The sequence below is a fragment of the Ovis aries genome, chromosome 17 (assembly GCF_016772045.2).
Source record: "Ovis aries strain OAR_USU_Benz2616 breed Rambouillet chromosome 17, ARS-UI_Ramb_v3.0, whole genome shotgun sequence".
Classification (NCBI taxonomy): domain Eukaryota; kingdom Metazoa; phylum Chordata; class Mammalia; order Artiodactyla; family Bovidae; genus Ovis; species Ovis aries.
In genome coordinates, this window is record NC_056070.1 from 53,361,778 (window position 1) to 53,386,618 (window position 24,841).

Sequence of the window (24,841 nt, forward strand, 5' to 3'; positions counted from 1 at the left end):
CCTGGGTCCCGGCAGAGCTGGGCGGGAAGGGGGGTGGGGGGCGCCAGGAGCCCCGGGCCCCGCGGCCGCAGCCAGCGTTTCCTCCTCGCGCTCGCCCCCATCTTTCTTCGTCGCCAAGAGCCCTCGCTCCAGGCAGCCCAAAGCGCTAAATTTAAACGGCTCGCGCTCTACAAACTCCGCAGACTCGAGGGCGCCGAGCCTGGGAGGCGGGGAGCGAGCGAGCGAGCCAGCCGGGGAGGGAGGGAGAGAGGGAGGCCCGGCGCGGGCAAGGGCGCGGGGGCCGGCGCTGCGCCGCCCGGGGCGCGCGGGGAGGAGACGGAGACGGCGGCGGCCCGCTCGGTGCTTGCACAATGGAGCTCGCGCTCTCCCCTCCGCCGCCGGCATCGCGGCCCCGGCGCGCGGGAAGCCGCTTTCATGTGACTTGCACAAAACGAAATGGCTTCTGGGGCCGGCCCCGAGCCCCCCTCCCGGGAGCCAAGCGCCGCGCCGGGGACTGCCCGCTGCTCCACCGCCCGGCCCGGGGCGCCTGTCGCCTCCAGGCTGCCGCCGCCGCGCCAGGTGGGCGACAGGCGCGAGCGCACCTGGGCAGCGGCCGCGGCCCCCGCCGCGCGCAGGTGACCCGGCTCGCGCGCCGCCCGCCCTCTCCAACTCCCGGGCCCGCGGGCGGCCCGGGGCGCTGCGCCCCGCCGGCTTTTTGTATCTGGTTTCGGGGTTCGGGGCGGCCGCGGCGCCGAGCCGGCGAGCGAACGAGCCGGCGCCTCCGCTTACCATTTGCGCACTTTCTCGATAGCCGCCATGACCCTCTTGATATCATCTTTGGCCCGGCTCCTGGTCTCGGCTCGAACCGACCTGCCCGACATGGTTCTGGCGGGGAGAGAGAGGCTGGGGGAGCGCGCCCGCCGGGTCCTGCTCGCGCTCCGCGGCGGCCACACTCGCGCCCGCCCGCCCGCCCGCTCACTCACTCACACACGGACACACACACACACACACACTCGCACACATACACACACACACAAAGCCTGGTGCCGCCGCGCGCCCAGGGCCCAGTGCGCAAGCGCCGGGCGGCAGCTGCACCAAGCAGGGGGAGCAGCGCCGCCGCGGCCGCCGCCAGTGCGGCCTCCGGGCGCCGCCGCCGCGGAGCAGCGCCGGCAGCCTCTCCGCCCACCCGGGGGAGGCGCCCGCGACCCCCGCTCCCCGGGGGAGGTGGCGAGGGCTCCTGGCTACCCCCGGCTCCAGGCACGCGGGGTCGTAGGGGAAGCGGGCTGGCGGGCGGAGGTGCGCGCGGACACTTACTTGGAGGCCGCAGGTGCCGAGGGGTTCCCCGTGGAGAGCGGGCCGGCTGGCCGGCCGGCCGTGGAGGGGACGCATTCCTGGGGAGCCGACGCGGCCGCCCGTCCGCGGCCCCCGGTGTGTGGCAGCGGCTGCAGTAATGCAAGTTTCCTGTGGGGCTCCCGACTTCTCAGAGTTGAAGGCGCCGATTCGGGACGCGAGGTGCTCTTGGAAAGAGTTGAGAAACGCGGACCTCTGCTGGCCTTATGCCGGGTTTAAATACGCGAGCTAGGACGTCGCTTCCCTGTCTTTCGTCCTTTTGGAAAACTAGGGTAGGAGGAAAGGAGCTTGGGGTGACTACAAGAAACATTCGACCTTGCTTCTTAAATAGCTTTCGGCGCAGGAAAAGCTCGATGATTATTTATCAGCATTTCAAGAGGGGCTTTTAGACATTGCCTCTAGTGATAAGTTGCCCTCACCATAAATAAGGGAAGCGGGCCCACGCTGGAGTTTCTGTCCTAAACCAGATTTGAGCTTAAGCCACACCTGATGTAAGTTCCAGGCTCAGCCCAGCTGCTGAAATGACCCTGGCAGGTAAAGAAGCCTGGCCGGCTGCGAGGAGGACTTCTGGGATGGTGTCTTCCCCACGGTGCCTCAAGACAGCTCTGCACCAATCTACAGTTACCAGGATAAGCCATCCTTGTGTTCTGCTGCAGCTAAACTGGTATTGAACAGAGCGGGTTCACGCCCAGATGGATGTTCCGGAAAGAGAATGACCCCTGTCAGTAAACCCAGTGCCTTGGAGATCAACTAGCCCAACAAGCTGTGAGCTGGATGTGTGACTACCACTCATTCTTAAACCAAGCCCTTTGCCCCAAGGCTTTGGTGTGGGGGAGAAAATTTTCTGGTGCTATGGAGTGGAAGCTCCACTGAAGGCCTTTTCCTAGGCATGTCCTTTTACCATCCTGAACCCCACGTTCCTAACGTGAGGACTACATGGGAAAGCATGTCACAGCAGGTCATAAAACACAGGTCCATATCACTGATGCTTTGACTTACCTGACCAGCAGATACATCCTTAAAGTTACACATAACATTTAAATACATACATTTGAGTCCAAAGTAGAAGATATATTTTAAAATCCAAATACTGAATGAATGGACAAATGTGCATATTTAATACAGTGGGATATTATTCAGTCATTAAAAAGGAATAAAGTACTGATACATGCCACAGCGTGGATGAACTTTGAAAACATCCTAAGTGAAAGAAGCCAGTCACAAAAGGACAGATATTGTATGATTCCACTTACATGAGTTATCTAAGCTTGGCAAATCCATAGAGACAGAAACCAGATTTGTGGTTGCCAGGGACTGGGGAGTGGGGAATGGGAAGTGACTTCAAATGCGTATGGAGTTTCCTTTCTGGGGATGGAGGGCTGATGAAAAAAGGTTCTGAAAGAAGATGATGGTGACTGAATGCGCTTTATGCCACTGAACTTTAAATTGTTACAGTGTTTGGTAAGGTGTTTTTTTTTCTGTGCCACTCAGCTTGCAGAATCTTAATTCCCCAACCAAGGATCAAACCTAGGCCCCTGGCAGTGAAAGCACTGAGTCGTAACCACTGGACTGCCAAGGAGGTTCCACAGTGGTCCATTTTATGTTATGTGTATTTGACCACAATAAAAAGAAATCCAAATATCCAGCTTCTATAGACATGTCAGATCTGCAAACTGGGCACCCTGTCCACATGGCAACAATCAGCTGGAGCTGAGGAGCCCTGTACCCTTTGGATACAGCTCCCAGGTCACCCATGTGTCACCTAGTCACTGTACTCATTTGTGTTACCACATGGCCCCTGAAGGCATGTATGTTTTTCATCTCCGACTAAACTACAAAGCTCTCTACAAATGTTCTTTATAAATCTAGTGTGGCACTTTTTATAGTTTCCTGTCTCCTGCAGATATTTTTACACTTCTTCCTTTCAACAATGCACAGTTGTTTAATAGTCTGTGTCTGACCATTGATATTTGAAGTTTCTGAGAGTCTGTTTCTGCTAGTTCTTACTCATGGTGTCCTATTTCCTTGTGATCTGCCTGATTTTCTTTGACCTTGCTGGACACTGTATTTCCAAATTTATTTATAGGGATAATTGGAGGCCTAGAATGAAGCTACCTTTGTCTCCAGATACTTTATATTTGCTTCTGCCAGGCTCCTGAGGGCACTGCTAGTGCATAATGACCAACGTCCAAGGTCAGGGGGCTTCCCTGGTGGTCCAGTGGCTAAGCCTCCAAAGGAACTAGATCCCACATGCCGCAAGTAAGAGTTAGCATGCTGCAACTAACAAAAAAGATCCCCCATGCTGCAACAAAGATTGAAGATTGCGTGTGTCTCAACTAAGACCTCGTGTGGCCAAATAAATAAATATTTGACATCCAAATTCAGGGCTGGTGGGTCCCTGGACCCCCAGGTGATACTAATACAGGTTGCCTAAGTGATGAGACTGATTTGCTTATTGTACCCAGGGTAGGGTCAGTGCTGACAGGCCTACATATCCCAACTCTGTGTTCAGTGACCTCATGTAAATAGTTTGAAATCACGTTTACAGAAATTGGCAAGTGCTATAGACAGCGTTGACTATGATGGCATCAGAGTCAACAAAAGAGTCTGAAATGCAGTGCTTGGATGCAATCTCAAAAACGACAGAATGATCTCTGTTCATTTCCAAAGCAAACCATTCAATATCACAGTAATCCAAGTCTATACCCCAGCCCGTACTGCTGAAGAAGCAAAAGTTGAATGGTTCTGTGAAGACCTACAAGACCTTCTAGAAGTAACACCCAAAAAAGATGTCCTTTTCATTATAGGGGACTGAAATGCAAAAGTATGAAGTCAAGAAATACCTGAGGTAACAGACAAATTTGGCCTTGGAGTACAGAATGAAGCAGGGCAAAGACTAAGAGAGTTTTGCCAAGAGAATGCACTGGTCATAGCAAACACCCTCTTCCAACAACACAAGAGAATTCTCTACACATGGACATTACCAGATGGTCAACACCAAAATCAGATTGATTATATTCTTTGCAACCAAAGATGGAGAAGCTCTGTACAGTCAGCCAAAACAAGACTGGGAGCTGATCGTGGCTCAGATCATAAACTCCTCATTGCCAAATTCAGACTTAAATTGAAGAACGTAGGAAAAACCACTAGACCATTCAGGTACGACCTAAGTCAAATCCCTTACAATTATACAATGGAAGTGAGAAATAGATTCACGGGATTAGATCTGATAGACAGACTGCCTGAAGAACTATGGATGGAGGTTTGTGACACTGTACAGGAGACAGGGATCAAGACTATCCCCAAGAAAAAGAAATGCAAAAAGGCAAAATGGTTGTCTGAGGAGGCCTCACAAATAGCTGTGAAAAGAAGACAAGCGAAAGGCAAAGGAGAAAAGGAAAGATATACCCATTTGAATGCAGAGTTCCAAAGAATAGCAAGGAGAGATAAGAAAGCCTTCCTCAGCGATCAATGCAAAGAAATAGAGGAAAACAACAGAATGGGGAAGACTAGAGATCTCTTCAAGAAAATTAGAGATACTGAGGGAACATTTCATGCAAAGTGGGCTCAAAGGACAGAAATGGTATGGACCTAAAAGAAGCAGAAGATATTAATGTGGCAAGAATACACAGAAGAACTATACAAAAAAGATCTTTATGACCCAGATAATCAGGATGGTGTGATCACTCACCTAGAGCCAGACATCCTGGAATGTCAAGTGGGCCTTAGGAAGCATCCCTATGAGCAAAGCTAGTGGAGGTGATGGAATTCCAGCTGAGCTATTTCAAATCCTAAAAGATGATGCTGTGAAAGTGCTGCGCTCAATATACCAACAAATTTGGAAAACTCAGCAGTGGCCACAGGATCAGAAAAGGTCAATTTTCATTCCAATCCCAAAGAAAGGCAATGCCAAAGAATGTTCAAACTACCACACAACTGCATTAATCTCACACACTAGCAAAGTAATGCTGAAAATTCTCCAAGCTAGGCTTCAACAGTAAGTGAACTGTGAACTTCCAGATGTTCAAGCTGGAGTTAGAAAAGGCAGAGGAATCAGAGATCAAATTGCCAACATCCTCTGGATCATCGAAAAAGTGAGAGAATTCCAGAAAAACATCTACTTCTGCTTTATTGACTATGCCAAAGCCTTTGACTGTGTGGATCACAACAAACTTGTTGAAAATTCTTCAAGAGATTGGAATATCAGACCATCTGACCTGCCTCCTGAGAAATCTGTATGCAGATCAAGAAGCAACAGAACCAGACATGGAACAATGGACTGGTTCTAAATTGGGAAAGGAGTACGTCAAAGCTGTATATTGTCACCCTGCTTATTTAACTTATATGCAGAGTACATCATGAGAAACGCTGGGCTGGATGAAGCACAAGCTGGAATCAAGACTGCTGTGAGAAATATCAATAACCTCAGATATGCAGATAACACCATCCTTATGGCAGAAAGCGAAGAGGAACTGAAGAGCCTCTTGGTGAAAGTGAAAGAGGAGGGTGAAAAAGCTGGCTTAAAATTCAGCATTCAAAAAACGAAGATCATGGCATCTGGTCCCATCTCTTCATGGCAAATAGATGGGGAAAGAATGGATACAGTGACAGACTTTATTTTCTTGGGCTCCAAAATCACTGTAAATGGTGACTGCAGCCATGAAATTAAAAGCTGCTTGCTCCTTGGAAGAAAAGTTATGACCCACCTAGACAGTATGTTAAAAAGCAGAGACATTACTTTGCCAACAAAGGTCCATCTAGTCAAAGCTATGGTTTTTCCAGTAGTCATGTATGGATATGAGAGTTGGGCCATAAAGAAAGCTGAGCACCAAAGAACTGATTCTTTTGAACTGTGGTGTTAAAGAAGATTCTTGAGAGTCCCTTGGACTGCAAGGAGATCAAACCAGTCCATCCTAAAGGAAATCAACCCTGAATATACACTGGGAGGACTGATGCTGAAGCTGAAGCTCCAATACTTCGGTTCACCTGATGTGAAGAGCCGACTCACTGGGAAAAACTCTGAAGCTGGGAAAGATTGAGGGCAGGAGCAGAAGGTGGAGACAGAAGATGAGATGGTTGGATGGCATCACTGACTCAATGGACATGATTTGAGCGAACTCCAGGAGACAGTGAAGGACAGGGAGGCCTGGCATGCTGCAGTCCATTGGGTTGCAAAGTGTCAGACATGACTGAACAACAAAATAATGTATCAGGACCCTTCCCCAGCAAGCCAAGAGCTGGTGATAAACATCTGCCACACACCACTGGTGAAGCCCATTATCGAGGGCCTTCTAATAAGCCTGCGTGATTGTGGGCAAGGTCTCATCTCCCCACTATGTGGATCCTGGACTTCGATTTCTGATCTCTTGCCTCAGAAAACCATTCACACTAAAGTTCAAATATGCTACGCTTGGCAAATATCTACAGGCTTCAAGTGGCCTTCTTGCTGGATTAGTTTTCAGGATTCTTTTTTTCCTGGAGTTTCGCCTAGTCCTTACTATCTTGTCAGCATGTGGTGGCTTTTAGGATGTTTTTAAAATATGTTTTCTAGCATTTTTAGTTGCTTTCAGCTTGAGTGTGTGTCTGAATAACTAAGTATCAGGGCTGGAAGTCAAGCTCTCACTGAATGTTTGTGATTATTTCAGACACATTGAAAGAGTGACTGTTAGGTTCCAGAAGTGAGTTATTTAGCCGTGACTTGTGTTTTGACCTTTCTGTGCCTCATGTGTAAAATGGGGATGAAAATAAGACTTGCCTCATAGAGTTATGTGAATTAAAAACAGTATTTGTCAAGGAAGGAGGGTGGGATAAACTAGGAGTTTATGATTAACATATACACGTGCGTTCATGCCTGCTCACTTGTGTCCGACTCTTTGTGACCCCATGGACTGTAGCCTGCCAGGCTCCTCTGTCTATGAAATTTTCCAGGCAAGAGTATTGAGGTGGGTTGCCATCTCCTACTACATGGGATCTTCCTAACCCAGGGATCGAACCTGTGGAAAAGGATACTACCATCCCGCAGTCAGTCTGCAGAACTGGCAAGTGGATTCTTTACCACTGCGTCACCTGGGAAGCCCAACATATACGCACTGCTATGTATATAAAGTAGATAACCAATGAGTACCTACTGTATAGCACAGAGCACTACACTCAATATTTTGTAATAATCTATAAGGAAAAAAGAATCTGAAAAAGAATATACACACACATATACCATGCACACATATAACTGAATCATGTGGGGTGTACACCTAACATGACACTGTTAGTCAACTACACTTCAATTGGAAAACATACCAAAAAACAAATAAACAGTATTTGTCAAGAATTTAGAACAGTGCTTGGCACATTGTAAGTGCTAGATACCAAAATGCATGCTAAGTCACCTCAGTCTTGTCCGACTCTTTGCAACCCTATGGACTATAGCCTGCCAGGCTCCTCTGTCCATGGGATTCTCCAGGCAAGAATACTGGAGTGAGCTGCTGTAGCCCTCCTCCAGGGGATCTTCCCCAAATACCGAAAAGTATTTGTTAAATACCACCCTCTATGATCTTCGCATCGGTACGCCCCATGCTGGGGACTGAAGTCAAACTACTCTTCCTAGGACTGGTAAATTCAACTCTTACTTCACTCCTCCCCCTGAGATGAAGGCTCATTCACCAAGGGGTGGGAGTTTGGGGTGGAGGAAGGATAAGAACACAGATGGAGACATGTGACTGTGAGGAAGATGCAGACCCAGCCCTGGCGTTTCTGGGTAGACTTGGTCCTCGCCTAGCAACTTGCAACCGAGTACTGTTTTCATAAACAGAGGAGCTATGGTGTTTGGGGAACATCATTAGCAAGGCCCAGCCAAGGGGGGAACTTTGAAGGGAACACTCTAACCACAGGATGAAACACAGCCCCTTCCTCAGAGACAGACAGAACGGATGAGCTGCGGAGTTGGAAGCCTCCCTCCTTGTGCAGAAAAGGATACTCCCATCCCGCAGTCAGTCTGCAGAGTTCCAGCCAGAGCCCCTCTCTCCTGTGCCTCTGGACTGTGCTCCCCACTCCATAGGCATCAGAATGTGGACAGTTGTAAGTCAGCCCCCTGTGAGTGCTCTCGGGACCCTCCTGTCCCTCCCTACCGAGAGAGGATTGGCAAACATTCACCAGCACGCCATTGGTGGAGCCCTATGTGGTCCCAGTTCATTGCAGGGAAGGTCTCCCCGACAATGTGGGCCTGATGATAAATTTCAGAGATTGGGCCAGTAAAACTTTGCGGGGCAGCGGCACTTCCCTAATGGTCCAGTGGCTCAGACTCTGCACTTCCAACAGGGGGCCTAGATTCAATCACTGATCAGGGAACTAGATCCCACATGCCACAACTAAGAATTTACATGCTGCAACTAAATATCCTGCATGCCACAGCTAAGACCAGGAGCAGCCGAATAAATAAATAAATATTAAAAAAAATTTTTTAATAAACCAAATAGTCCAAATTGCTTCTATGCCTACTTTTTCTTGCCTATAACTACCACTCTAAAAATGGTTCCCAGCTCAAATACTAATAGATTGGCAAGCTGCCAGACTAAAAGTTAGGCCACTTGAGGCCATATTCAAACAGAGAGATAGTAGATATAAAGTGCTTCAGAAGACGGATGTGTTCAAAGGTGAGATGGTGTAACACAGTCGCTCTTCTAACAATGAATGATTAAACACAGAACATCTGGTCATGACCCAGTGACCCGGAGCGGAGTTGGAATCCATCTACCGATGCGCTTGGTGAGCTCTTAAGTCAGGAATCCAGACGGCTGCCCAAACGTCTTCTCCCTTGCTCCCACACGTGCGTCATTTTGGCTGCCTCTGAAAACCTTTCCTAGTTCTGGGTGAACCTTTAGGGATGGAGGCTGCCCCCTACTACAGAAGCTGGGGGGTGGGGGCCATTTCACTCTTCCACCTGGGAGTTCTAGGTCCTGGGCATGGGACCTAACCTTGATCTAGTAGGCGGATGGTCTAGTCAATTGATTTTTTTTTTTTTTACTGACGTATAGTTGATTTATTACAGTATTATGTAAGTTTCAGGGGTACAATGTAGACATTGGTTCCCTTTTCTCCCCACCTGCACCAACATTTGTTACTTATGGTCTTTTTGGTGATAGCCATTCTGACAGGTGTGAGGTGATATAGCTCTTTGTGGTTTTGATTTGCATTTCCCTGATAATCGGTGATGTCAAGCATCTTTTTATGTGCCCGTTGACCATCTGTATGTCTTCTTTAGAAAAATATCTATTCAGGTCTTCTGCCCATTTTTCAAGTGGGTTGCCTGTTGATGTTTTTTTTATATAATAGCTTTATTGAGACGTAATTAACATACCATAAAATTCACCCTTTAAAGTTTTTTTTAGTATAGTCACAGAGTTGTGAAACCATCACCACAATCAATTTTAGAGCATTCTTGTCATCCAAAAAAGAAACCCTCTACCCATTCGCCATCATTCTTTCTATCCCTCGCCTTAGCTGACTGAGAGTTTATTTCCTATTTCTATGGATTTGCCTCCACTGGACATTTTAAGTGGAATCATATAATATGTGTCATTTTGGGTCTGACTTCTTTTTCTCAGCATATTTTACATCCATGTGGTAGCATGTATTAATACTTCATTCTTTTTATGGCCAAGTAATATTCCATTATGTGGATTTGCCACATTCATTGATGGACATTGGGTTGTTTCTACTTTTTGGCTATTATGAATAATGCTGTGATGATATTAGTATACAAGTTTTTGTGCAGATGTGTATTTTCATTTCTCCCAGCTACATACCAATTCACCAGAGGGGAATTGCTGGGTCATACAGTAACTCTATGTTTAACATGTTGAGAAACTGCCAGCCTGTTTTCCAAAGCACCATTTCACATTCCCACCAGCAGTATAGGAGGGTTCCAGTTTCTCCACATCCTCACCAACACTTGTTATTGTGTTTCCATTTCTTTTTCATTTTAGTCTTGTGGAGGTAAAAGGGTATCTCATTGTGGTTTTGATTTGGAATTTTGAGGGCATATGGGGCAGTGGAGAAATGCCTTACAGCAGAAATGGCCACTGGAGAGCCTGAGGTATTGGAGGCACTGAGCTCCCAGTGGCACCACTGGCATCCTGGCTGTGGTTGCTTCCTGGCCATTTACTGAGCTGGCTTCTCCAGTCTCTCCACGGAGCCTATGGTCCTCAAATAACGTCACTTTCCACTGAAGCTAACCAGAGCCAATTTCTATTGCTGCAAACCAAGGGTCATGATTGATACTATCTTTGATAACATTTAACTTTTTCTTTATACTTACTTGTCCTGAGTGCCTTTTCTCTCATTGCAGTCCTTCACTTCTCCCCAGAGTACTGTAATAGTCTCCTTGCTGTGGTCCTTTTCCCCAGACAACCCCTCTTCCCCATCACCTGACCGTAGGCCCTGGAGATGCAAGTTTGATCTCCTTCTCTCCCTTCCCTTTAACATCAAGTTTAACCTCCTTGCTTTGGCACACAAGGCCATCCATGTGACCACTGTCTTCCCTGAGTTGCTCTCCTGCCACTTCCCCCAGGCACCACTCAGATAGGCTTAGAGCGAGGGCCACATTTATGTAACTTCTCCGCCTCTCCCTGGTCGCCTCCTCCTGCTCCTCCTCCTTCCCACCCTGTCTGCTCTGGATGCCTCTATGTCATATCACAAAACATTGTAATTATTATTGACATATCTGTTTCCCTCACTATGATGTAACCTTCCAAAGGGGAAGAGCCAGTGCTTCCTGCCACACTTTATCTCTGGGCTTAGCATGCTGCAGGGCACACACAGTTAAACTGAGGTCGCTGTTAGAGGATCTGGCACCAGTTTCTGCTATTCTGTCCTCTTTCCTAGAACAGTGAAAAGGTGGAGGGGATCCACAGCACACTGAGGGAGAGGTAAGTGGCCAGCATCTGGTGAAGCTTCACTGTATGCCTTTGGGATACCACCAGTGACTCGGGGGAACGTGGGGTTAGACCTGACTGCAAGAACGGACAACGAGATCATGGAGAAAATTGTGTCTTTTTAAAATGTTGAGATTCCTGGGGGAAAACTACGAAGGATGAATTGATGCTGACTGAGGGCTTAAGGTTTATGGCGCTGACACCCACTGTGAACTTTTGCACATGTGTCTACTGTCACGTGAGATAACACACCAGCTTCAGGGCGGCTCCACCTGTGACTTCTCTGCGGTCTTTCCTGGGATCCTCTGAGGGGCAGCCTATCCTATATCTGAAAGCAAAGGAGTGCGAATGGCCGGATCATCCTCTTGAATATGCGGCCTCCCTCCCCCCCTCCCTCCCTCCTGCCCACATGAAAACATCCCTATTGAGACTTGGGAGGAAGGACCACGCCACAGTGGTACTGAAGGAAAGGGAGAGATGGTTCTAGACTTCTGTGTACCTCGCCTTGAGCTTATGTCTCTTTCTAGGGTCTGACCATACAAACCTTTGGCTCACTGAATGAGTCTGGCCTTGGTGTGTCAGAGGGTTCCACGAGTCTGCTGGCCCAGCTTTCCTTGTGTGCACGTTTAAGGCAACCAAGATACGTTTATTGAAACTAAGAAATTAAGTTTGGAGCAAACAATATCAACTAAAGCACAGACTTCCTCTGGGTTTCACCAGTTCTTCCTAATGTCCTTTTTTTTTTTTTTTCTGATCCAGAAAACCAGGATCCTGCTTCACTTTTCATCATCGTCTCCCTTTAGGCTCCTTTGACCTGTGACAGTTTCTGAGTCTTTTCATGTTCGTCATGACCTGGGCTTTCTCTTTTGGCTGTGCTGCGTCTTTGCTGTAGCACGTAGACTCTCTAGTTGGGATGTGCAGGCTTAGCTTCCCCACGACACAAGGCATCTTAGTTCCCCAACCGGGGATCAAACCCGCATCCCCTGTGTCAGAAGGCAGATTCTTACCCACTGGACCACCATGGGAAGTGCCATGACCTGGGCATTTTTGATGAGTACTAGTCAGGTGTTTTGTATAGATTCGTCATATTTGTAAAAATCTGTTGGATTCATCCTGGCCAATGAGGTGTAGCAAACTCCAGCCTGTGGGATGGATCTGGGCTGCCGTGTCTGTGTGGTCTGCAAGCTAAGAATAGTTTCAACAGTTATTTGTTTATTTTTGGTTTGTTTGTTTGTTTGGGCCACCAGGCAAGTGGGATCTTAGTGCCCCAATCAGGGATGGAACCACAACCTTGCTGCAGTGAAAGCGCAGAGTCTTAACCACTGGACCACCAGGGAGGTCCCAGTATTCACATTTTTAAGTGGTTGGAAAAAAATATCAAAAGAAGATGATTTCATGATATGAGGAAGTTCTCATGAAATCCACATTAATTTCAGCATCCATAAGTAAAGTTTGATTAGAATGGGGCCACGCTCATTCTTCTCTGGACCAAAGTTCTGTGTGGCTGCATTTGTGTTCCAGCGGCCAAGCTGAGGTGTCCGACAGCCCGCTGGGTCCACAGATCCCCACTGTTTACTCTCTGGCCCTTTCCAGAGAGTCTGCTGACCCTGATGCGGATGGCCTGTGGGGGCCGGATTCACTTTGATTCAGAAACTAAGTCAGCTATTAAAAGAGCACTGAAGCTTCACGCTCATTCATTCAATCGCTCTGCAAATATTTATTGAGGGCCCTTTGTCAAAGCTTGCAGAGACCCTTATTTGAGCAAGTGTTAACTGGTGCTAAGACCCTGGAGTTGGAAGAGATTAATTCTCATCAGACATCTTCCCGAGTCTCAGGCACAGTTTCTGCCGGCAGTAATAATAGCTGCCATCCTATTTTGAGCACTACCTTATGCCAGGAACACTTTATTTGCAATATCTCTTTTAATCCTCACCACCACCCCAGGAATTGTTCCAGGAGGAAACTGAGGTTTAAGAGATTAGCCACACCCGAGGGCACACAGGGTGCTACTCAGTGGCAGAGGCAGGACTCAGCCCAGCCTGGCCTGTGGGGCCAGTGCTGGGTAAACAGAATGCTCACCCCGCACCGGAGGGGCCGGGGGTTCTGGAGGAGAGACTGGGGGGTGGGGGAGGCTCTGAGTGGTTCCTGGACGACTATGCCTTTTCCACCTCCAGAACTCTGGAAGCAACAGGCCAGGATGCAGAGGCCAGTAGCCAGAGGCCCATGTGATATGCTATTATCTTTTCAAAAGTGCATCACATGGTGCTTTCAGAGCATCACATGGTGCTTTCTGGTGTCCAGCGTGTGTCCCCACGTCTTGAGGTACAAGCCCAGTGAAACTGTTCGCCATCGCTCCTTCCTCCTTTTCTGGTGTCCCTGCTGTGCCAGCCACCCGGCTGGGAGAGTCTGGGCTCTCTGCTCACTTTGGCAGGAAGGCGGCCCCGCTTCCTCCCCTGGCCTGGGGCACTGGGGCCCGCTTCTCCACTGCCTGTGCGGCCAGCTGGTGGGCCTGAGGGGGATGGAGGTGCAGATGCCCTCTGGGGGCCAGAAGGTACACCTGAGCTGCTCTTCTTCCTGGTCACACAGGCTGAGAGACACCCCAAGAAAAGCACCAGCAGGAGCTCCTCTGGCCAGGCTGTTGACACGGATACTGCTGTCCCTGGCTACTTGGGCCTTCCTGGGTGGACAGCCGCCCTGACCCTAACCCTTACCCTATGTGTGTGTGCTCAGTCGTGTCTAACTCTTTGTGACCCCATGGAGTATAGCCCACCAGGTGCCTCTGTCCATGGGATTTCCCAGGAAAGAATATTGGAGCTGGTTTCCATTTCCAACTCCAGGGGATCTTCCCGATGCAGGGATTGAACCCACGTCTCTTGCACTGGCGAGCAGATTCTTTACCACTAGTGTCACCTGGGATGCCTGACCCTCTCCCTAACCCTTCCTGGCCGCCACCAGGACCTTCCCCTCCACATACCGACTCAGCACAGAGGGACTGAGGCTTAGCCTGGGCCTGAAGGTGGTTACTGCTACTGGCCCAGTCACAGTAGGTCCAACTGGTCACAGGCCTATTCTGCTCCACACAATGACTCCAATATATATGTCTTAATAAGAACCAAAAAAGAGGAGCCAGATCCAATGAGAGAAGCTCCCTGTGGGTGTCCAGAGGACATCCAACTCTGAGCTATTTTTTTTGGAAGGAAACAAGTCATTGGAGAGTTTTCTGTTCCCTAAAGCGTCCCCAGGAACCTTTTAACCAGCTTGATAATCTATCTCTCCTAAGCCCTCAGCGGCTGCAAAGTTGATTCATAAAGCTGGTTTTTATTTTTGGGTTTTTCAAAAAGAATGCAATGTAAACCAGCTTGCAAGCCCTGAAGGTAAAATCTGACCAGTGGGGTGCCTGCTGGACCATGGCCCACGCCGGCTGTCCCAAGGTCACGGTGACACAGCCTGGCTGGGGAGCTGGCTCTGTCCTGTGTTCCGGGGTGTTCCGAGGACTCACCAGGAGCCAGGTTTCCGAGTGGCCGCCACACAGGGGGCTCTGTGCCAGGAGAAGGATGCTGAAGCCGTCCTGTTTCTCTCACATGGAGCTCTGCCCCTGGGGAGGAAGGACCTTTACAGAGGTCAGCGACGTCATCTCAAAGGCTGGTTTCTCTGGGAAAGGCGCTGGTTCGGGTGGGTGGGGGTGTTGGACTGAATACATGTGAAGGATAACCTTTGGCCCACTGGCCTGAGAGAGGCTTCATAACCGAGGATGAAATCGGACCATAACTTTCATCTGTTTATAGGCGGGGGTACCGTCTCTTCAAGGTCAAAACAGCGCTGCAGCCTTAGTCACTCTCCTGAAACAACCCCTGAGCTGGGGATCTGTTTTTGCCTGCTAGGTGCTCTGCAGCCCAGCGGAGTTCAAGGCTGTGAGCCAAGCAGATGGGCCCGTGCTGATGTGTGTGTCACGGGAGAGGGTGGCTGACACGGGCCGAGCTCTGCCCCGGGGAGGCTGGCTGTGTGGTTTCTAGTCCAGGTGCGCACCCACAGGGCCCTGGGGGGCGGGGAGCAGGGCTTTTTCTGCATTCTCTCTGGCAGCTGCTACCAGGGTTAAGCTTGGCCGATGATGCTCTTCATAACGGCTGCACACAACTGCTCAGGGGGGTTACTGATAAGAAGCCACAAGCCAGGGCTCTCAGCAGCACTGAGCACCCAACACCGCCCACCCCAGTCTAACAGCAGACTGGGATGATCTGGATCTGGCCATGTTAGGCTAAGGGTCCAGGTGCCACTCGAGAGGATGGGAATCAGGCCACACATGTCACGAGGAAGGACAGCTGCTGGCCGAGGCCCTCTCTGCCCCCGGGGACCACACCACCTCCTCATCCTGGCAACCCTGCTCCAGGCAGCACGGGATCAGGCATGGGGATGGCAGTCGGGGTTTCCAGCCACCACGTCCATCCAACCCCCAGTGTTTTTCTTGTTTCCACCCACTTTTCTATTTTGGACAGAGTGGAATGTCCAATTCTGTGAAATCTGCTGCTTAACAGAAATATGCTTTTAATGTCTAAACGTTCTGAAGATTAGAGCAGGGGTAGGGAAATGCCAGAATAGTGGTACCTCTTGGCGGGGGGGACCACACACACACATACACACACACACACACACACACACACACACACACACACACACACACACACACACAAAGTCCTTTGTGCTTCAGAAACTCTGCTCGGCTTCAATGATCCTAGGATCTTGTCTAGAATCTTGGGAAACGGTTAAGCCAAGAATTTCAGTCGTGAATATTTCTGCAGTGATTTCGTCTGGAAGTTCTTCTTCTAAGCAAATTTCGGAACCTAACAAACAAGAGAAGAAAGCAAATACCTTCATAATGATTAGGTTTCTAACTCAGAAGCATTTTCCAAAAAATATGAGGAACTGATACGAAAGAGAAGTGAGAGGCACTCTGTGCAGGGATTTGGCTCTGGCTCCTTGAGAAGTCCTGGGGTGGAAATCGGTCAAAATCCCTCCTCTGTGGTTTGGGTTTGGCGCACTCTTACCCAAATCTCTGCACACGTTATTGGAAAACCTCAACTATATGGCATCATTGATTTTACTGTTTTGAGACACTTAGGAATACTGTATCCATGTATGTGCGTGTGTGTGTGTGTGTGTGTGTGTGTGAAAATTAAATTCTGAGATACCAAGTACGCAAGGAATGGGGTGGAGGAGCTTGCAGGTTGGAAATGACAGATCAGACACTGGAGTCTAGAACTGTCTGAGTTAGGAACCCTGTTCAATTTGAAATTGGGAAAAGACAACAAAAGGAGAAGAAGAAGGAAGCCCAGTGAGGGGTCTTTGCTCCTGACTTCTTGGGGGGGTGCAGCGGGGCAGCCCTCGGGGGTTGTCCACAGACATGTTCCAGCACACTCGGGCCAATGGACTAAGAGAAGGAGGTGGGAAATCCTCATATAGGAAAGAAGAAGAAGATGATCTTTTTTTTGGCCACACCGCACGCGTGTGGGATCTTAGTTCCCCGACCAGGGATTGAACCTGTGAGCCCTGCAGTGGAAGTACCAAGTCCTAACCACTGGTCCACTAGGGAAGTCCCCAGGAGGATTTCTAAAGACATTCAAGTTCTGGCAACTTGGGTTCGGGCTCCTGCCTGCCCCCGGTCCCTGACCCTCTTGTCCTCCAAGGCTCTCCTGACTATACCTCCCCTGAAACGACTTCCAAACCGTATTCTCAATTAGTGGCCAGTGTTCGCCTACCCTGGTTGGAAAGATGAGGACTGCGTCGGGGGAATAAAGGGAAAAACAAGGCCAGAAGACATGGGGGATGTCAGAGCCCGCGAACAAAGGCTTTCATCTCTTCAACGTGACCACCGCTCCCTGGTCCTTTCATAACTTATTCATGTTGGGTTCCCTACAGACCTGCTTTGTTGTGTGCGCGGTATGAAGGAGAGTGGCTGGCACCAGTCAGGAGACATAAATGCACTCAAGTCGACAACAAATTAGCGTGCCCTGGTTACGTGCCCAGACAGAGCCCACTCGCTAGTAGTACCTTTGACAGAGGAGGCTGCAGGCTCGGATTTCCAGCCCTCGGGATTCAGTCCAAACAGTGTGGCAAAGCAGTCCGTCATCTCCTCTTCCGTCATGTGCTCACCTGGGCATCGCAAAGCGAAAAGGAGGCAGTTCAGTTTGTGGGACTGAGCTTTATATCAGAGCTTAGCATCATCTTTCTAAAGTCTTCCAGAGAATTATTCCACGGGTTTCTTTTTCTTAAGATACAAAAGCCACCTAGGAAGTCCCGTGTTACGGTCACATAGACTTCCTTATATGGCGCTAAAAGTGGGGCTCCAACCTGGGGGACTGTGTTGGGGCTTGTGCAGATGGGGAACAGCTTTCTGATAAAGACTGCACTTGGCTTCATTTCAGTTTCCCTCATGTTAGAAACACCAGTTTTGCTGAGATGAAATGATCACCCAGAGAAAAAGGAAAAAAAAAATTTTTTTTGGTCTTTTGGCTGTGCCACACAGCACGTGGCATCTTATTTCTCTGACCAGGGACTGAACTCGTGCCCTCCACATTGGAAGTTCAAAGTCTCAACCACTGGACTGCCCAGGAAGTCCCTAAAAACGATTTTTTTTTTTTTTTTACTTTGGTGTGGTTTTATCTCACAAATGTAACCCAATCTCATGGTACCTCATCGTGAGGTTGATGGCTGACACTTGTATTCCTGCTTTATGAGTGCTGTGCTAAATTGCTTCAGTCACGTCCGACTGTTTGCGACCCCATGACTGTAACCTGCCAGGCTCCTCTGTCTATGAGATTCTCCAGGCAAGAATAGTGGAGTCGGTTGCCATTCCCTCCTCCAGGGGACCTTCCCAACCCAGGGACTGGACCCATGTCTCTTCTGTCTTCTGCATTGGCAGGCAGGTTCTTTACCCCTAGCACCACCTGGGAAGCCCAAGGTGAGAGGAAGGCATCTAGGGCCCTGAATGGCGCACTCCCTGGAAGTTGGAAAACATACTCCATCCTTCAGGTCCCTGCTATCCTTCCCTTTATCCCTTGTTTACCAGCCATGTGAATCAGTAAGCAGCATCCTCAGGGCTGAAGCTCTGTCAAATCAAAGATGCGGGTGTCCCAGCTCAGTTCTCTCCAGTGGGATGGGCCCAAGGGTGTTACGAGACCTACCTATTTGTGCATTTACCTTTAGTTTGAAGCAGATTCAGAAAATCCTCTCTTCGAATAGCCTTCTCTCCCTTCGAATTGGTGAAACCAAGAATGTCAAAGCTCTGCTGGATGCCGCTCATGGTGTTACCGAAAGGTGGCCTATGATTGAGGTAGACTTTGAAGAAATCTGGTAAGTTGATTTTGTCGATGAGCTTTCCAGTGTCCACATACTCACTAAATCTGATTTCGTTAAACATATCTTCAATCTAGAAAAGAGGTTTGGGGGGAAAAAATGGACCACAGTAAGCAGATGGATTTCTAAGAATTGGAGCGTAACAGACAAGTGTTCGTAGTTAGCTTAGAACATGTCTGCTATGGGTTGACTGTATCCTCCCGCCACCCCAACCCAAGAAAGACAGGTTGAAGTCCTAACTCCCCATCTCTCAGAATGTGACTTTATTTAGAAACAGGGTCATGGCAGATGTAACTAGTATGATGAGGTCAATACTGGAATAAAGTGGGCCTTTAATCCAATATGACCGGTGTCCTTGTATAGCAGTGGGGCAGGTGCAAGCTGGTAGTGGGCCTACTCAGCCATTGGTCGGTGCCACAGTGGGCCCCTCCCCAAGCAAGCAACCATTAGCGAGCAACTGTCAACGAGAAACAATTAGTGGTCCTGCTCAGCGATTGGTTGACGCCACAGTGTGCCCCTCCCATCTTGTGTATAAAAGGAGCTCGAACTGGGACTGAGGGGAGATGATTTTTTGAGATGCTAGTCTGCCATCTTCTTGGTCTGCTAGCTTTACGATTAAAATCGTTATTCCATGTTCCAACAACTCATCTCCCAATGTATTGGCCTGTCGTGTGGCAAGCAGAATAAGCTTGGCTCAGTCACATTCTCATTAAAAGAGGAGAGAGACACTCAGGGCCAAGATGGACATATGATGGTGGAGGCAGAGGTTGGAATGATAACAGCTTAAGACAAGGAAAGACAAGGACTGCTGGTAACCACAGAAACTAGAAGAGGCAGGGACGGTTTATCCCCTATGTGTTTCACAGAGAGCCTAACCCTGCTTGACACCCTGATTTTGGATTTCCACGAGAGAATAAATTCCCATTGTGTGAAGCCACCCAGTTTTGGTACTTTTTACAGCAGCTCTGATCCACTGTCCAACTGGCCAATACTATTAGCACTGGCATGAACAGTGTTTCATTTTATCACTTTTCACCTAAGTATCAAAGGTCTGTATAGTCAAAGCTATGGTTTTTCCAGTAGTCATGTACCGATGTGAGAGCTGGACAATAAAAAATGGCTGAGCACCAAAGAATCGATGCCTTTGAACTGAGGTATTGGAGAAGACTCTTGAGAGTCCCTTGGACTGCAAGTAGATCAAACCAGTCACTCCTAAAGGAAATCAACCCTGAATATACACTGGAAGGACTGATGCTGAAGCTGAAGCTTCAATACTTTGGCTACCTGATATGAAGAACCGATTCATTGGAAAAGACCCTGATTCTGGGAAAGACTGAAGGCAGGAGGAGAAGGGGATGACTGAGGACGAGATGATTAGATGGCGTCACCAACTGGCCCCAGGAAATGGTGAAGAACAGAGAAACATGGCGTGTTGCAGTGCTTGCAGCTGCAAAGAGTCAGACATGACTGAGCGGCTGAACAACATCAAATCTTGCACTGTATTTGCTATGTCCCTGCTTGGACTGTGAAGAAGGCTGAGTGCCGAAGAACTGATGCTTTTGAACAGTGGTGTTGGAGAAGACTCTTGAGAGTCCCTTGGACTGCAAGGAGATCCAACCAGTCCATTCTGAAGGAGATCAGCCCTGGGATTTCTTTGGAAGGAATGATGATAAAGCTGAAAGTCCAGTACTTTGGCCACCTCATGAGAAGAGCTGACTCATTGGAAAAGACTCTGATGCTGGGAGGGATTGGGGGCAGGAGGAGAAGGGGACGACAGAGGATGAGATGCCTGGATGGCATCACGGACTCGATGGACATGAGTCTGAGTGAACTCCAGGAGTTGGTGATGGACAGGGAAGCCTGGCGTGCTGCGATTCATGGGGTCGCAAAGAGTCAGACACGACTGAGCGACTGAACTGAACTGAACTGAACTGAACTGCTTTGTGAAGAAGCTGTTTTGTGCCATGTGCTCAGCTGTGTCCCACTCTTTGTGACCCCATGGACTGAAGCCTGTCAGGTTCCTCTGTCCATGGACTTTTCAAGCAATGATACTGGAGTGGGTTGCCATTTCCTCTTCGAGGGGATCTTCCTGACCCAGGGATCAAACCCATGTCTCATACTTGTCTCCTGCATTGCAGGTGGATTCTTTACCTGTTGAGCCATCAGGGAAGCTCACAGAATCCTGAATAATTTAGACATTCGTTTATATAAATAAGCAAATAATTCAGTGTGAAACTCAAAGACAGGACTGATCACTTATGACAAGTGCATTGTAGTTCTTTTTTCCTTTCTTTCTTTTCCGTGTTTATCCTGCAGTCTTTTATACACACAAAGATATTTTGTAACATACACACGACTTATGTGATATAATTTTTAAAATGAAGACCTAGGAAGCCATCATTCATTGAAAATATCAACACAGTTGACGAATATTAAGTGAGACTGACCATGAAAAAAAGACCCCAATTTTTAAAATCATGAATGAAAGAGGGAATGCAAGTATTGACACCAATCTTACAGAAATTAAAAGGAGTATGAGCAACTATATGCCAATAAATCAGACAACTTAGGAAAAATGAACAAATTCCTAGGAAGATACAAATGACCAAAACTGACTCAAGAAAAACTGGAAAATCTGAACAGACCTATAACAAGTAAATAGATGGAATTAGTAACTTTACAACTTCTGTGAAGAAAAACCAAGGACCAAATGACTTCATTGGCGAATATGTCTTCCTCCACATTGAGGGGTTTTGAATTTTATAGAGAAAGACGAGAGAGAGAGAATAAGAGCCATAGAAAAGTGAGAAATAATGATTTCCCCCAGAATGTAACTCTAACTTGGTTTGTAGGAATGAATTTGGAAGATAATCTGTATTTGTACACAATATTTACTGGTAGATAACCAGTTTCTTTCTGTCCACTAAATAAATGTAGAGCAAAAACTGAAAGAAGCACCAGTTGGAAGCAATGTCAAATATCAGCCAGTCTGGAGCATCCCAGTGTCTTGGTCTTGTCCCAAGTATCAAGAAGAAAATACAAACCTCTTGCAGTCCACCCATCTTGATCATAATTACTATGAAGGATCTGGGGCACTTTCTTTACACTTTTTCCCATGCATACAAAATACATGTGTCTATTTTTTTGCAAATCTGGTTTGTGTATATATTCTTTTTGTATCCTGCTTTTTACACTGTATCTTAGTAATCACCTAATATTTTCAAAGAAGCCACATATTCTCAATGCAACACTCCCAGGAATGGTCTTTAGACATAACATCATTGGTTATGGATACAAATGAACCTTAATCATTACTATGTCAGCAGCTCTAACTGGTAACATTTTCATGTATAGCATTTATTGAGTTATATTATGTGTAACTGATGTTAAACTATGTATAATTTTCTGTGTAAGTAAAACTATACGGTAGCATATTATTTACAGATTGTACCATACAGATTTTTTTTTACTATTTATTTATTTGGCTGCCTTGGGTGTTAGTTGCAGCATGCGGGATCTTATCTTTCATTTCAGTGTGTGGGGTTCTCTCTAGCTCTGCCCCAGGGTCTCCAGAGTGAGCACGGGCTTCAGTAATTTAGGCATGTGGGCTCTCCAGCTGTGGCACATGGGCTCCAGAGCATGCAGGCTCAGTAATTGCAGAGCACAGGCTTACTTGCCTCACAGGCCATTGGATCTTAGTTCCCCGACCAGGGATCGATAAGGAGTCCCCTGCATGGCTAGGTGACTTTTTAGCCACTGGACCACCAGGGAATTCCCTGCACCATATGATTTTAATAGTATGAGCATATGCATGTGCTACCACTTACTATGAGCCAGAGGAGACTGCGGCTAAAACTACCATCTTTGATGACAGATCTCTATTCGAACCCTGGTGCTGCCATTTCCCACGTGACTTTGGGTGAGTAACGTGATATTCCTTATCCTCAGTTTCCCTTTTTGAAAAGGCTGGTAATATGGTGAACAATTTGCAATAGAGCTGATCTGCAGCTTACTGTGACAGCGTATCTAAGTGTAGACATAATGCTTAAGACACAGTCAGCACTCAACAGCCATTTAGAGTTCTTGTGATTATGGTACTTTCTACACCCTTGCTGATTACAATGCACACAATTATATCATTTATAAACATAGAAACTATAATGTAAATGATATGTGTACATTATAAACACAACATGTGATTTAAATTCAATTCAGAAATAGGACAGTAACTCAAAGATGACAGAAAGAAATCCCAAAGTGCCTGGAGTTATTCATACCCAGAGCATTCCAAAGATCTCAGGGAACATGCTTGGCACAAATCACTCTGTAGGTGATTCACCTCTTACCCTCTTTCCTTAAATGACTGATCAAAACTCACTGCTCAACAAGCAGAGAGCTGGCAGCTTTGGCATCACGACTTTCTTTCCCAAGCCTAGTTTGCAAGTGTTAGTTGAAGAGGCAGGTTCTGCTACGTGTCTGAACAAGGTTCACGCTTGGGAGAGGAACCCTGGAGCTAGAGTGAAACACCACAGCCTTCCCAGGGCCCCGATGGGGGGGGCAGCGGAGGGGAGGAGCCGGAGCCCCCAAGGCCACCCAAAATGCTCTGGCTGGCTTCAATTTGGTCTTTTATTGGCATTCTCGTGCTGGGCCGTCATCTGCTAAGGCAGGGGTTCATTTGATTCACCCGGGAGCTTTAAACATTCTGAGGCCCAGGCCCCATTCCCAGAGATCCTGATTTAATTGGTCAGGGGTGGAGTATGAGCAGTCATAGCTTAACAAAGCTCCCCAGGGGATATGAATGTGTGGCCAAGGTTGAGAAGTTATGGCTTTAGGGCAGGGGAACTCAAACTATATCAGGCATCAAGATGACTAGGAGGCCCTGTTAAAACACGGACTGTTGGTCACATCCCCAGGGTTTCTGATTCTGCAGGTCTGGGATGGGGGCTGAGAATCTGCTTTGCTTACAAATCCCCCTGTGAGGACTGTGCTGCTGGTGTTGGGGGCCACAGCTTTGAGAATCGGTTCTTACACCGCGGTGCTTGGCGGAGGTGATACTTGTGCCAAAAAGAAGCAGCACCAGCTCTTGTGACTTTCACTGAGGGTAATGATGGGTGGCAGCTGTGATGCATGGTCTAATTCTTCGGGTCTACATCTGTCTCCTCCATTAAGCTGTAGCAATGGCATTCATCTCTATTTCCACAGCAGCTTCCTCATTCAGAAGGCCCAGAGAAATGTTTACTGAATGAATGAATGAAACACTGTGGGCACAATGTAAAAAGTTCTGTTAAAACTTACAAAAGGCCTGGGACTTCCCTGGTGGTCCAGTGGTTAAGACTCTGAGCTTCCACTGCAGGGGAAGCAGGTTCAATCCCTGGTCAGGGAACTAAGACCTCACATGCCGCATGGTGCGACCAAAAAAATAAAAAATAAATAAAAAACCTCACAAAAGGCCTACTTAGAATAACCACTTACTGCCCTAGTTAATTTAGTTCAATTTACTAGAAGTTACTGAGCATTTGGATTGGCACTGGCAAATGAAAGACTAGTCGTTTAATTATTACTAGGCGGCCCTGCATTCTAGGATTGTACAGTTAGCCAATCAGTCAGCAAAGGTTAAGCACCTATGAAGTGCCAGGCACTGGTCTGGGTCCTGTGAAGAAACACTTGGGAGACTACACACACACACACACACACACACACACACACACACACACACACACTCTCACTCACTCCAGCTAGATTGAACTAACAGGGAGGCTCCATCACTGGCTGCTTGGCCCTGTGCCCACTCCTGGGGGCTTTTCAAAACTATCCAGGCCCAGGCTCCACCCTGAAGTTCAACAGATTGGAGGCTGAGCCCAGGTATCAGTACTTTTTAAGTGCCCCCAAGTGATTTTAACATGGTCGGACTCCACGGCTCTAAAAGATCTCAGTGCCTGAATGCAGGAGGTTGACATCCAGGACTGGAGGAGTGTTCAGTAAGGGGGACTTGGGAAGACTGCCTCAGAAGAGGTAGGCCACTGAGGATCCAGGCAGTGGGAGGGGAGGGGAAGGCACTCTAGGCTGGGAAACAAGTGTGAGGAGGCAGGAAGCAAGGGAAGGGTGCCCACGAAACACTTCCAAAGCACCCTCTGTGTGTCTCCCATTGCTGCTATAACAAACGATTACACACCTAGCAGCTTGAAGCACACAGACTGACCTCACAGTTCTCAAGGCCACAAGTCTGAAATGGG

The 24,841-nt window shown here is 48.0% G+C and overlaps 2 protein-coding genes across 5 annotated transcripts in view; both read right to left on the reverse strand.

Moving 5' to 3' along the window:
* Window positions 1-1,518, reverse strand: part of BCL7A (BAF chromatin remodeling complex subunit BCL7A) — a 31,297-nt gene extending 29,779 nt beyond the window's left edge. For 2 of the 3 annotated variants that reach the window (XM_027956473.3, XM_042234041.2), the window contains exons 1-2: window positions 1,294-1,518; window positions 769-864 (exon numbers count right to left, since the gene is read on the reverse strand). In XM_027956473.3, coding sequence (XP_027812274.1) covers window positions 769-860 — 92 coding nt within the window. In that variant the 5' untranslated portion in view covers window positions 861-864; window positions 1,294-1,518. Of the gene's footprint in view, window positions 1-768; window positions 1,051-1,293 lie in introns of those variants that run through there. The other variant, XM_027956472.3, reaches the window with a different exon arrangement.
* A 14,259-nt stretch (window positions 1,519-15,777) lies between these two features.
* Window positions 15,778-24,841, reverse strand: part of CFAP251 (cilia and flagella associated protein 251) — a 72,345-nt gene continuing 63,281 nt past the window's right edge. For both annotated transcript variants that reach the window (XM_060401154.1, XM_060401153.1), the window contains 3 exons: window positions 18,453-18,681; window positions 17,304-17,405; window positions 15,778-16,096 (listed from right to left, as the gene is read on the reverse strand). In XM_060401154.1, coding sequence (XP_060257137.1) covers window positions 15,960-16,096; window positions 17,304-17,405; window positions 18,453-18,681 — 468 coding nt within the window. In that variant the 3' untranslated portion in view covers window positions 15,778-15,959. The remainder of the gene's footprint in view (window positions 16,097-17,303; window positions 17,406-18,452; window positions 18,682-24,841) is intronic.